This window comes from Poecilia formosa, unplaced genomic scaffold (genome assembly GCF_000485575.1).
Source record: "Poecilia formosa unplaced genomic scaffold, Poecilia_formosa-5.1.2 Scaffold426, whole genome shotgun sequence".
Lineage (NCBI taxonomy): Eukaryota > Metazoa > Chordata > Actinopteri > Cyprinodontiformes > Poeciliidae > Poecilia > Poecilia formosa.
Genome location: NW_006800365.1, coordinates 130,910 through 145,673, shown reverse-complemented (window position 1 = coordinate 145,673; position 14,764 = coordinate 130,910). Strand labels below are relative to the sequence as shown.

The following is a 14,764-nucleotide window of genomic DNA, read 5'->3' as shown; positions in this document are numbered from 1 at the left end:
TGTCCCTCTCATCCCTCCAGTCCCTCTCACCCCTCCAGTCCCTCTTGTCCCCTCTTGTCCCTCCGGTCCCTCCAGTCCCTCTCATCCCTCCAGTCCCTCTTGTCCCCTCTTGTCCCTCCGGTCCCTCCAGTCCCTCTCATCCCTCCAGTCCCTCTTGTCCCCTCTTGTCCCTCTTGTCCCTCCAGTCCCTCCGGTCCGGCTGCTGTGGACCGAACCACCTGTACACGTGGTGTTTTCTGTGAGCGTCAGTTGCTCCCGCTGACTCTGCAGCATCAAACTTATATTTACCAGCAGGGGGTCTGAAAGCAGAACGACGTCCCCCTGTGGGACCGGCTCTGTACTCGCCGCAGCGCCGCGCCGTCACCTGAGCTAAACACGTTCACCTCACAGTTGGGCTGCACGCCACCGCAGCTGCGTTAACGCATACGTTATTAGTTTCGGGGCGTGTAGGTCCCGGCGGGTACGGCGGGGCATCTGCAAGCAATGATGTGGGAATATGATGAATAATAATCACCACATCAAGTTCAGATGTGAAGGGGGGAAACTGGTAAAGAAATTCCTGCAGGCGATAAACTGTTTTCCTTTAGCTGCTTACATTCACACCTGCTGCTGCAGAAAGGTGTTGCGCTCCAGCATGCTCTACTCTACGCCAAGATTAGAAGTACATTTCACCTCAACGTGGATCTGGAGAGCAGCACAGCTCCTACCTGTAGGAGTGTAATGGGTCTGGGTCAGCAGACAGCGGCTGAGCAGAGGGAGGTTAATGTGGAGCAGAAAGTGTCTTTGCTCCACTGCCGCCAAGCATCAGCGCTGCTTTTGTTGTGTTAGACACAGCTGGGTAACGGTGGCAGCTAGCTGCAAATAGCAATTTAGATACACACACGTTAGATGGGATTAGATGCTTCAGCCATGAGTGTGTGCAGCTGTGGATCCAGGAGGTACCGGTGTCCCTTCAGCAGGTTACAGCCGTCTTTAGGTGCTGCGTGCAAACGTGACGTTACGTCAGCTCAAAGTGCGACGCTACAGCTGGGCTAACCAGAGGTTGAGTTTAAAAATAACGATGGATAAATCGGTTAAACCGGGTTATTACAGTTTTTTTAGGTGGTCAATTGTAATTTTCTCCAAAAAACAAAGTTGTTATTTGAAAAATACATCAGTGGTATTGTTCTTTAGGGGTTATCTGATGTCACAATATTTTTTTTTACCTGCAAGAGTGGAAGGAGGGACCAGGTCTGTCGGCCATATTGAATTTAACAAAAATAATTTCTTGCATTTGCAGCTGATGGCCAGTAGTTTGTTTTATGATGCATTAGTGTCCACTTCAGTGGTCTGTGTGCATTTATAACATAAAAATCCACAAGAAGCACAAGAAAATGGCTTTCAGACAGCTGTCCACTGTAGTGACCGCTATGCATGAAAGGGTTAAATACAACAGATACATAGTATTGATAGAAATGGGTGTATAATTTTATATTAAATGGTAAAAAAAAGAGGATTTTTGTTTTTGTCAAAGCAACGCAAGTCTATTTTTCTTTTATAGTGTTTCTAAATTACAAATATAAGCACAACTCTAAAGTACAACTCCTTTATTGGTTTCAGAGTCTGTAAATAACTCAACATGCTGCGAGTAGACGTGTTCATAACCCGCTATAACTACCAAACAGCATGGATGAACAAAAAAACAACAATAAGTGCTGCTAAATGACTAATATTTTCATTTCAGGTTGTTTATATTCACATGTTGTGTTACTGGGGGGCAATTTGAAGGTGGATGAAACTGGTCCTGTTCCTCTGGATCTTTAAGCAAAGAAACAAGTTATCTTTCAGCAGAAAGTCAAGCCCCAAGTATTTCAGTGAAAAGTCAAATCACTATATTTTATAGGTTCATCAGGACCTTTAATCAGTCAACAGCTCCCCTGTTCTAACATAAAAAGTTTGCATAAACTGTTTGCATAGTTGGAAAAGCAGTCCCACAATGAAGTTAGCATACTAAATTGTGTTATAAAATAATTTTAGTTAGGCTTTTGTCTTTATGTAGATCATACATAACCTGGCATAACAAAAGAAGACATTTGACCTTTAATTGCATCAACTTTAAGCGGAGTTTTAAAAAAGAGGCAGCAGGACTCGTCTTCTGCAGATGAAAGCAGAGCAGATCAGTGGAGAGCACATTAAGCGTTACACAAGTACACCGTTAAGAGGGGGAACTTGGTATGCTGCAGAATAACTCTCCTGCATTAACGCCAGGCATGGAACGAGGCGGTATCATCTATTCACGGAGCAGAAGCCGCGTGTTTTATGGAAATACATCTGCGGTGGAGCTGGAAGGTGGGGTCCGCCCGGCGACCGACCGGGTTTGATTTAAGGAGAAAACCGGTTTATCTGGGAAGTGAAAGTGGAGAGAGGGAACATTTGCACAAATGATGACTAATTGCCGGAGTCTTGTTCCCACATGCCCGCAAATAAATGTGTCACCTGGTTTTACCGCCTACTTGACAGTGAGTAATCGCACAGTGAGAGACATCTGCCACGATGCAGGATGGCGTCTCACCGCCGGCCCAGCCGACGCGAGCGCCCAACGAGGAAGTTACTGCGAAATGTAACCCTGACGTCTTGAAAAACGGAGAGAAACATCCATGTTGAGGACTTTTGTTCTTAAGAAAATCAGCAATCGATGCATAAAACTAGCCATAAAATAAGATGATGTTTGGAGAAATGGCTAAAAAAAAAGTGGAAGGCGGGGAAGCAAGAGAACAGTTTAGCTACTATCAGCAGCAGATGGTTAGGCTAAAATTAAACCAACAAAAAGATTCACAGGGAAGCTTTCTGGCTTCGATTTAGCTGGTGTGTTTGTGTTGTAGCTTCAAATAAGCCTTGAATGTTTTACAAGTTGTGTTTGCAGTTTTGCTGCATCACTTGGCTGAGATGAAATCAGGTACATTGGATGTAAGCCAGCAGCGCTTTAATAAAGTGTTTGTTATTTATATTTCCTCCTCCTCTGAAAATCCCTGGTTATTTGTTGCTCCAAGTGTAATAGTGAATCTGGGAAGAGCTGATTGAAGAACAGATAGAAATACTACACAACTTCCTCCTTCACTCCTCTTTTTTTAGAGCTATGAAAAGTATTAGCTTGTTTACACATTTCTTCTGTGCTGCTGTTAGCTTCTTGTAGCTTCGTTTTTAGGTTATTTCATCCCAATGCAGCTTAATAAATATTTTTTTATCACAATTAAGAGCAACCTGTCATATAGTAGTTTGACTATATTGAACATAGTGTAATAAACGAATAAACAAAGTCATATTCAAACAAAATAAAATTAAAACCAAAGCAAACAAAACAAAACAGTAGTAATCTGTAGCATCATGTGATAGACTTCTATTCATGCTAACTTGGTTTTTATTATTTTGTATCACATCTATAACTAGAACAGTGCATCATAAGTGCATGCCTGTATTGCAAACATTTTAACATGTCAAAATTATTTCTAATGACCAACTGACTGCAGGATTAACATTTTATTGCATAATCAACTTATTGTGTTACTTCAGTCACTGTGAAAATGATGTACATCAAAACTAGCTTAAAAGAAATTTAACTGTGTGAAACAAAAAAGTGCCGTTGCCTAGCAACCTCTCAGCTAATAGAATTAAAGTTTTATACTGGGTGCGTTTGTTTCCTTGTAGTGGGTGTGCCTGTGTGGCTACTAAATATCCGCTAGCAGGATGCTACTGATCGATCGCTAACAGCCTATTGATCTTAGGCAGGAGCTTGAAACCTAACCACAGAAAATGGATCCACAGAACCAACAGTGTTACAGCTTAGTTCACATGATGTCTGTCTGTCTAGATAACAGGCACACCCACTAGGAGGAAACAAACGCACCCAGTAGAACACTTTTACTCTATTGGCCGAGAGGTTGCCAGGCAACGTTTCTTTTCTGTTCCAAGTGCAGCAGAAAATGCGAGCAGAGAGGTTTGCAAGCGGAGATTTGAGTGGAGAAATTTTTGGAAAAACTCAGTGAAAGAGAGCAGAAGTTTTGAGTAAAAGTATTTTTGAGAGCAAAAGACATAAAATCCTGCTTTCAAACTGAAACTGTGCGCTCTCGAATTATGGCAGAAAAATTCCCCCTTAACCTTAAAGTTGCAATTAGTAATGTGAAAAAATGTGAAGGGCTTGAATACTTTTGCCATGACAGAAGCATGCGACACTAAAACACTATTTCACTTATTTTATAAGGTTTACAGGCAAAGGGGAAAAAATAAAAACGCCAAGTAGTTTAATTCCAGAGATCTTGACGCTGCTAACCAGCGTCTCCATCACGCAGGCAGAGCCTCAAATTGCCGCACATCATTACCAAGTCATTGAGCTTTCTCTGAAGATCAAAGGCAGCAAACTAACAATGCATGCTTGAATGGCTTTTTAAATGAATTAACTGTCACACTGAGAAAGCTCAGAGTTCTTCAGAAAAAAATCCAACTGACCTCCTTCAAGTGCTCGCAGGAGGAAAGACAAACGTGAGCCAATCCCAGCGCCGTTAAACAAAAACGTCATTCTCTACAGCTGCTGGAGGAGAAAATTAGTTTGTATTAATGGATCAGTGGTCATGAGACGAGCAGGTAGCATGCAAATCACCTCGCAGCTCACCTTGACAACCAGAAAAAAGAAAAAAAGAAAGAAAGAAAGAAAGCATACAGCCAAATAACACGGAGCTCCTACACGGCACGAGGCCGACGCTGAATAGCTAGCAGTGATTCAGACAGTTCGTTAAAAGGAGTTGATAGACTCCCTCGCCTCGCCTCTGCGTCTCCTCGCTCTGTGAAAAGCTGCACCGGGGTGATTGATGGCTGAATGCAGGCCTTAATTTGTGGGACGTGAAAAGATTGCTGGGCTACAATGGCTGACAAAACAGGAACAAAGGGAGAGGAGATATAGATGGACGACAAGCGGAAAATGAAGATGTGAAGATTCATTGTTAGTCCTCGTCACGAGGCAGGTTGACATTTTTTGGTGGGGTGCAGCACTGATGTCTGCTTAATAAGGCAGTAAATAAAGCCGCATTTTTATAAAAAACCGTTTTAGATTCTTTACAAAACAGATAAATATGATAAATGTTAGGAGCTTATATGGTAACCTGAGTTTTTATTTATGTACTGCTTAACAATCTTCAGGTTTTGCTGATTTATATACAGTGTCAACATTTCTTCTCCCGTCAAGCTGCTTGTAGTTATATTGGGCTGTGTGATTAAAATTTGATTAAAAAATGTTTGTTAAACAAAGCTGAAAGTTGCTAAAGATTGAGGACGTTATGTTTCTAACACCAAGCAGTTAATGTTGTTGTGTGATGTTTGTTTATGTTGTTATATTTGCATGCAAGTGCTGCAAAACAATTTCCCTACTTGGACAAATAAAGCTGTCTGTCTGTCTGAAAGTAGTGATTCTAAAGTCTGCAGATGAATTCAAGTCCATTAATTCAAGATTATTTGGTGAATCAGGATGAAAAAGTCAGATGGAGACCTAACAAACCAGCACCCTCCACAGGATTTTAAAAGCACTGAGGACTGAATAGGTCTGACTGAAAAACCGAAAACATGACAGCATTTCATTAGACCTGGGGTCTGCGACAATGACTCTTGATATTTGCTAAAAAAAAAAAAAGCAAAACAAACATTGTTTAAAATATAAATATAAAAAATTAGGATTTTAGAAGTTCTGTTGCACCAAATAAATTCTGCAATGAATTCCCACAACAAAATGACTAGCATTGCTAATATCTGATATTTTTCTCATCACTATATTGGAATCTAAGCTTTTTTGTTTACATCATTTTCCACAAACATCGACATCCCATAGTAGAAAATTAATACATTATTCTTTTGGTAAATGTTTTGTTTTTCTTTGTTTTAAAACCTAAAAGCAAAAATAAAAAGGTCTTGTTTTTTAAACATAAAAGATCATAAAAGACAGTAGATATTCAAAGTAATTTAAGTTGTGATTTCACAAAAAATTATGCCACATTTGCTGCTCTAAAGGAGTTTTATGTAGCTTTACTCAGGGCAAAAGTGGCTCTTTGGTTTGCAAAGATTGCAGCATTTTTTGCTCCAGTTCTGACCAGCATTGTTATTCTGAGCGACACAGGCTCCCATATAACCCAGTAACTGTATCACCAAAATGTTTTATACTACAGAGCAGAACAAATCTCTGTTTTCTATATAAGTTTCAAGTTTCAAACTTAATGGGAACTATGATGCAAAATCTAATCTTGCAGGTTTGTGTAATTCCATTTGGGTGTTTTTAAAAACAACCTGAGAGCTTAAAAAACACACCCAGCTGATTTTTGGCAATAACGTCATGTTTTTTGGTGTCTGGAAAATGAGGAGTTTTAAAAACTTTCTGAATGTAACGTCACAAATCAGCAGGTACTGCCCGTTACCTAGCAACCCCAGCAATGCTCCAGCATGTTTGGTCAGCTGGTTTTACCACTGCTGGAAAAGACAAATGTTTTGTTGTTCATTCAAAATCCAGAAACCATTTGCTGCATTCTTGTTGGTTGTGCAGAAGGCTCTACTAACGCTTTTCAGAGATATACGGTTATATAATTGCACATCTTTTTGCAGCCATTTTTTTTGTGTGAGTATAAACATTGAATTGGGGGCGTGGCCAGCAGCAGCTCATGTAGATTTAAAGTGACAGAGGCCCTAAAATAGCTGAAAGTAGGCAGAATTGAGTAGCCTAAAATTTCATTAGCTAAGAATGATTTTGTGCAAATAAATTGTAATGAATGTGTTTTGTTTCGCCCAGATACCTGTTAAAGGAAGCATTATTAAGTGGTCCAACTACAAAATAACATAAGGTTCAGTCCTAAAAGTCTGGTTTTGTCTAGTCCAATGAACTGAAATCTTTGTTTTAATGTGAGCCACAGTTCAAAGGTCAGCACCAGATTTCAGACGAGCTTTCCTTCCTGCTAGATAAAAACTGAGCATCCAAATGACTTCTGGTTTGTTTAAGATGTTCCTTTTTACCAGCTGAACAGTAAAACCGTGTTCAGAGTGAAAGTTTCTGTTCTTTCTGAGGTTTTCTGCTCCTGTTTTTCTGCACAAGTGAAGCAAGGAGGTTTCAGCTCAGAAAGATAAAAGATTTGTCAGGAGGAGACTTTTGTTTTGGCTCCCAGCTCCTCATCTTTTTAACTCACTTTCCATTATCCTCCACTTTTCTTCTTCCCCTTTAACTTTCCTTCTCTTCAGTGTCTTTAAAGCTCTCAGCTAATTAAGGAAAATGCGACTGAGTCACAGGTATCTGCAAGTGTTTCAAGATCAGTTACAGTCTACTTGTCACAACTGTGCAGAGAAGTCAGCCATGAACATGAATATTTATACAAATTGGTGTTAGAGCAGAAAGTCTTCAAGCACGTTGCACTTAGCTTCAACGTGCAATTACAGAAGACGCCACTCTTCGCTATTTGAAAGCAGCGACAGTAGACTGAGGTGTTTACATCATCAGAGTGCTGCCGCAATTGGAGGAGAGCTGGAGACGTGTGAAGATTAGAGAGCAACAAGTTGGGTAAATGGCGCCTTTCATGGGACGCTGACGGAGGCGAGGAGGGGAAATACGGAGAGATGACAGGTAGAGCTGAGCGGAGGGAGGAGGGAAAGTAAGGCAGGCTGGATGACGATCGGCTTCACAACAACGGAAAACACCGCCGGGCATCCAGCTCCATGCCGAGAATGTTGATGTGAGGGAATGAGAAACGGTTTCCAGGAACGTGTCGCTCAGCAAACAGAGACGAACCGCAGCAGATCCAGCTGATCGGCTGATACACGATCAATAATTATAAGGTATGGCGGGAATTCAGAGGCGGCAGCGATTCACTACCAGAGGGAAAACTTTGAAGAATGAATCCATCCATCCATCCATCCATCCATCTAACGATCCATCCAACAATTCATCTGTCCGTCCAACGATCCATCCAACGATCCATCCAACGATCCATCCATCCGTCCCTTGGTTTATCCAAGGAATCTGTAACTACATCCATCCTTTTGTCTCAGTCTATCATCCACCCATCCATCCATCCATCCATCCATCCATCCAAACATTTCTTTTATCTTTTATAAGTTCATTTTATCTATCTTTTCATCGTCTCTGTCCTCTACATTGTTTTCTTGTATTTTAGATGTTGAGTTTCACTCCTGCAGTTCACAGGTTTAAAGTCTCTCGTGGATCAAACTGAGCAGCAGCCAGTTTTATCCAATGCATCAGATTTGCTTTGGAGCATAAAACTGCATTATGACAACGCTAAAGTGAAACGCCATCTGCAGCGATTTCAGGGAATCTGTGATTCTACCAATTTGTGAACTCCAAACTATCTGCAATGAAAAATAAAATTCACAAGGCTGGAAACGTTTAGGATATCCCCAAATCTATCCAGAAGTCAAAGGTCAGACAAAAAGGTTGAGATTTTTAAAGATAAATCACAACCAACTCATGATTATTTTTACTCAGCCATCCTGTCTTTTTGGTAAAGATTTACTTCTATTTTTCTACCGAAAAGTAAAAACCACAAACACATTCAGCATCAGAAAGCTGGAAAAAAGAGAGATGCTGCCTTGATTAACTCCTCCAAAAGGGTTTCCACCAATTTAACACCGGAGAAGGAACAACATTAAGAGAAAGTAAACAGAGTTCTGCCATTTCAGTTGCTGCTTAGGTGCAGCAATTTTCTGCTAAATATGATTTTCAGAGCCGGTATTCCTGGAGTCCGGCTCTCAAAGCGTTTTCCATCAGCATGTTCTGTCAGGCAGCCGCGTTTGGCCGAACCATCATGGCAGACGGCCGCCTCTCCTCTCCCCGGAGCCAGTCCGCTTTAATTGAAGTGCCGCTGAAACACACTGCTGCGGCTCTCACAGCACCGTTATCTCCAGCATCTCTGCCATCCTCAGAAAGTAGACCGACAGTTCACTGGTCTGCAAAACTACAGGGTGACAAAGTGTTGGAAACAAACACACAGGCAAAAACCCAAATACACACAGACGCAGAGAGAGCGAGTTAAAGCGGCCGCCGTTCTCCGTCTGCAGACAAAATTCGTACCAAATTGGTATGAGGTGCAAAATAAAACAGAGCAAGCACTCAGAGTGGGAAGTGGAGTGAGCCGTGACAGTAGAAACCGGAGAGAACGACACCTGGAAAAAGGAGGAGAAGGTGAGGAAAAGGGATGAGCGGGCGGCTCGGTGTGAACAGAAAATTAATGGCTGCCATCTCTGCGGTTTTCATCCCGGCTCCTCTTATGATCCGGGTTGAGGTTGAAGGCTGAGAGCTAATTATTGTTTAGGTCCAACGACAATAAAGGAATAGCACGCTGATTTGTTTTTATATACTGTCTGAATATTTGATGAAACAAACCTGAGACACATCTGGTGAAGTTCAAGTTCAACACAGAACAAAACTCAAAAATAATGAATTGAGTAAAAATTGCATTTTTGCCAATGCAACATAACTTTAGTGATTATTACATTGGTTTTATAGAGCTAGTTTGAGTAGTTTACAAATGTATCTGAAACGTGTCAGTTCTAGGCTTTTTTTCACCGTCCATGTCTGTCATGGATCTCATTTCTACCCATTTTCGTTCTTATGTTATCTTATGAAAGGAGGCATTAAATTCTTTAGAAGTGAAATCACACCAACCCCGTTTAGTCCGCTTTAATTCAGCTCTAGTTTGTATTCAAAGAAAGTCCGGTTAGTTTAAAATGTGAAAGAATGATCGAACTCTGATGCGGATTGAAAAAGCGAAATCTGGTGCGGTTTGAACACACAGGGCATTCTGGGTAAATACAACCAAAACAAACGTGTGTTTCTAGTGCAGTTATGTCAAACTCATTTTCATTTTGGTCCACATCGTGATCCAGAATGTCTTTAAAGGGCAGCTTGTGGAAGAACGTGTTGATTTTAACCAGCTGTTAATGCTAATTCTGCTGATTCTGCATTCTGTGAGAATGTTTAAATATTAAACATGTTTTCTTCTTCATCTAATTTGGCACAGTACAAATGAAACTGCTGACTGAGAAAATAATATAAAAAAACACAACTATTATCTTAAAGATTCTATTTCTACAGGCCAGAGGGCCACATTAAATCTTCTAGCGGGACAGATTTGGCCCCCGGGCCTCGAGTTTGACACAGTGGGAGGGTTTTTACCAAATATATAGAGAACTCCTACAGCCATTAAAATCAGACGATACTCCATTTGTTGGTGGAATCAACTGACTCGCTCGCTCTGTGGTTACCTAGCAACTCGTTCTACGGTTACCTAGCAACAACCTGCTGAGTAACTGCCACAGCAGAAGTTTCAGGTTCCTGAAACCTCTGCTGTGCTTGAAACGCCTCGTAACTGCTTAAAAACAAAACAACGTGGAGCGAAAACTTTGGATAAAACAACAAAGCCAGCTTTTCAGATTTCAGATATTTAATACAAAAAACTAATCAACAATTATTGACATCGACTGATGTGAAACATCATGGATAAATCTTTTATCCGTATTGAACAGCCCTTCTAAACCGATAGATGACGATGATTTCTCATTTTTTCCTTTATTTTCTGTAGAGATGGTTCAGTCTACTTCATGTTGTCTCTGAGTTATTTATTGAATCAACCGGTCTGGCTGGTAAAACTGAACTCCTTTCTCAAAAACAATGTAATGACGAGTGAGCAAATACTTTCTGACATACATTTCTTCTGTTTTCCTTAGCAAAAGCAATCTGGACCATGCATCTCTTTTTCATAGGACAGTATTTTCAGGAAATATGATTGCATCTCGAATGTTTTCTCGGTTTAACAAAGCATGACCCAATTATGAAACCCATCTAAAAATGCTTCAGAGGTTGTGGGCAGTTTTTGGCTCTCTGTAGCTCCGCTCTTGTTGATCTGAAATGCTTTTTGATTTCACACTTGCAGCCAAATGGAAGATGAAGAGGCAGTGAGTTATCAATAATTGATCAGCCTCCAAACCCTCGGGCGTTTCCCTTGTTTCGAACCGTGACTGGATCTTCTGGAAGCCAAGGTCACATGGTAGTGACTACACTTCATCAGCAGCAGCAAATTTCACACAGTTTGCTAATGTATTCGCACCATTAGCGCCTGCATAATGAGCAGCAGGACACTGTTTAGCATGCAGTAAACACCTGCTTGGCCCCAAATCATATTTTGCCGTTTCTCATCGTCAGCAACTCTGGCGGTGGAAGGTGTGGGAGAGGACGGAGGGAGCCATTTGTATTCTGCTAATCGTCCAGTCCAGGGCTGCTGCAGAGGCTAATGGGGGTTAACGGGGACCTTCGTTTAAACACACGGCGAGCGCCCGGCTCTCACTTCGTTTCTGAGGGGTCGCAGGGAGCCAGACGTCCGCGGACTAACCCTTCAATCTGCTTGTTCGCTACAGGCCGGGTCGGCCCTGGAGGGGCTTGGAGGTGTGTGTTGGAGGAGGCTGGAGAGAAGAGGATGGTGATTAAAATTACAGCGGTGATGAAAAACCACATGTGGTCGTAATAAACTGAGAGTGGAGTTTGTTTGAGGACTAACATATACACTCATTTATCATTTTAGAACTTACTTTTCTTTTTCATCATATTTCCAGGTTAATTGCAGATTTTTCTAGTTGGGTATGGAAGTACTGACCTGACGAATCAAAAATCGCTCTTGGAGCCAACAAACGTTAGATCAAGCTGCTGCTAATTAAATGCACCGATCTGGAAGGATGAACTTGGTTTCTGCAAAAACACTAAATCCTTTCACAAAGTATTTTCCCTCTAGTTCCTAATACAATAAGACACAATTAACAGGTAACTTTTCAGCAACATATGGGAGTTTAAGCCAATAATTCATTAACTTTGATGAAAAACTACTGGATATAAATGAAATAATCTGGCAGTGAAACAATAATTTTAACATATTATAAATTAAAATGTTTAGTTCCCTAAACTATTTCTGCTATATTCTCCCAATAATGCGATTAAAAAATGCCCATTTATAATAAACGTCTTAGTCACAAATTAGTGTCACTTATATCACTAAACTCCACACAATAACTGCATTTACTCATATTTCCACGTTTATTAATGTTTATTGATACTCTTATCAAACAGTGGAGAAAATAGTAAAAATAATCCTGACAATATGAACATTTAAAAAACAAAAAAAATCACTAATTGGGATTTATTGTAACAATAAATTCTTGTAAGAACTTTGCCATGACACACGATAAATGCCCCAAAATGAACAAGATTAAAATGAAAAACATTATGAAACCAGATAAAATGTTTCCTAAATTATTGGAGGTTGTTTTCTTTTTGCCACTGAGCTTTTTCACTAAACTTGATGCCAGTTTAGTGTCAGGTTGAAAGGAGCTAGATGTATAAATGTGGTGACTGTTGTGATGAAATAGATCAAAAGTGTGGAGTATTTTAAATCTGCACTTTAAGAAGCATTTGTATATAAAAAAACCTGATTTTTCTCACTATAAGTGCCGCTTTCCTGCAGTTGAAAGGTGCAATCTCAGCAGGAAAAGTTTTTATTTTTATTTTGCATTTTACTTTGCTTCAATGAATTATTAAAATAGAGAAATCTAGAAAAATGACCACATCTTCCATTATACAAAGGGAAATAGCATTTTACATGCAGGTCTCACTTCTTACAGATTCAATGCACCTGCAATATTTTACATAAAATACCAGACTCTTATTTTGTTTTGCATAGTTTATGTTCGGTTTTGAGAACCAGAATGAGCTTGTCAAAGTAAAATAACTTGAATTAAACCAAAGTCATGCTACAGTATATATTATAGAACATATGATAGCTCAACATTACTTCCCTTATGAGCGAAAGCAAAGAAACTCTGTAGTAAAAGGAAACCACTTTATTCCTGCAAATACGTTGGTTAAATTATTGATTCTGAATGTAAAAACACAGCGGCTCTAAATCATATATTAGCTTTACATTTGCACATTCCATTTACTGCATGCAAAGGTTTTGAATTATAAATCCCTTGTGGAGAAGATTTGACCCGAGGCTTGCAGAGCAACCGTGAGGCTCATAAAGGGAGCATCATGATGTTTCTGTTGTGACTAAGCCCTGAAACGTCTTTATAGATGATTAGTTCGTGTTCTACAAGCCGGTCACTCCTTGGGAGCTACGATGGTTTCAACGATGGGAAAACATTTCCAATTTAATGTTATTTGTTAGATTTGATGTACAGTAAATTATTTTTATCAGCTCTGGATCCAAACAGAGTGGGAACTGGAAGGAGGTGGAACAGATTTATTTTAAATTCCTTCTAAATGTGGGCAGACAGGAAGTTCTGCAAATGCTTCCCTTCAGCCATAAAGACCACAGCTCAGGCTGTAACGTTTGCAAATATTCACCAAGATGAAGCGTCCTTGAGCTAAACGGAGAAGCTTTGTTCTGGAGTCACCTCAGAGAGGAGACAAAACATCTCTTCCTGGTAGCAACTCCTAAAATATTTAAACAAGATTTACCAACGAAGAGATACAACCAAAGAAAGCATTTCTGAGCTTTAAAGTTCACTTAGTGTTCAATATTACATTGAAGGCTTAAGTCTTAAAGAAAAATATCAAGATCTATTTTATGTTTTCTCAATTTCTGCTTTATGGGGCCGATTTACCCCAAACGAAAGCTGCCATTAAAGGTGTTAGATATGCTAAATGATTGAAAAATAGCTTTGTGCAAAATAAGAGTTGCAAAGTTTGCCATGTTTTAAGTTTCATGCATTCACACTATGTACATTTAGCTAGTTTTATAGGGCATAAAGGCCCTTAGTTCTGATACCTGATATTATTTTTAAGGAGTAAAAATAGTAGGGTTATTAGAAAATATTAACATATTGGGTCAGTTGTAATTTAGGTCATAACTATTTTTAGCAATATATAAATAGTGGATATGTATAGTCCTGATACTGTGCAGCCCTATTTGGAGGTTAGGACATTGGGGGCAATGAATGAAAATGTATATTTATCTAGTAAATTAGCATAAAAGTCCATCTCAGACATAATTACATTTAATATTTGACCATTTTGGAGATTATATGGCATTTTATGAGCATAATCTTCAGCTGACCTTCTGTTTGCAGCTGTGCTTGAAGTTTGTGGAATAAGTGAACGTGATACTGTGAGGAAGAGGAACTGCTTGTTCTGGAAATGTCTCCAGGGAAGAACGTTGTTTCTGCAGCTCCCACAGATGTTAGATCTCTGAAATCTGCAACCTGCCGAAGCTTAATGAAGATGTAAGTAACTAGTTTGCCGTTTTTCACTTTTAATTTTCACCTCCAGAGTGGATTTGATGGATCGTCATGTCCTGTCATGGCTGTGTGTTACTTTTTGATGTGTTGTGGGTTTGAATAGTGCTGCGTTGCTGGGATGAAGGTTGAGGAATTCACAGTGTTCCCCTGCGTCAGAGCAGAATATGTTTTTTCTGCAATTTTCTTTTTTTTTCTGATTTATAGATCATAAAACCCACTTTAAGTTGAATGTCAATGCTCTACGCATAGTTCCCACAAGTTTGAAGTGATCGCGCCATCTTAGGCAAGCGCAACACGTAGCGGACCAACGGCTTTGAGACCAACAAAAAGAAAACATGTGGACACCCTTGACCAAGGTACAAGAGAAAGATACATGAACAAAGTGGCTGCTGTCGGGATCGACGTGTATGAGACGGAGATGGGAAATATGCCAGACGATGTGGATAAGCTGCCTCCGATTTCAAAC

General features: G+C 40.1%; 1 protein-coding gene across 2 annotated transcripts in view; it reads right to left on the bottom strand.

Annotated features, from left to right (window-relative positions):
• samd12 (sterile alpha motif domain containing 12) overlaps window positions 1–14,764 on the bottom strand; it is a 110,295-nt gene that overhangs the window by 15,284 nt on the left and 80,247 nt on the right. The window contains exon 5 of one of the 2 annotated variants that reach the window (XM_007577041.2): window positions 10,446–11,472. The exons of the other annotated variant lie outside the window; for it this stretch is intronic. Within the exon in view, the coding sequence (XP_007577103.1) occupies window positions 11,354–11,472 (119 nt within the window). The 3' untranslated portion in view covers window positions 10,446–11,353. Of the gene's footprint in view, window positions 1–10,445; window positions 11,473–14,764 lie in introns of those variants that run through there. 2 annotated transcript variants of the gene reach the window in all.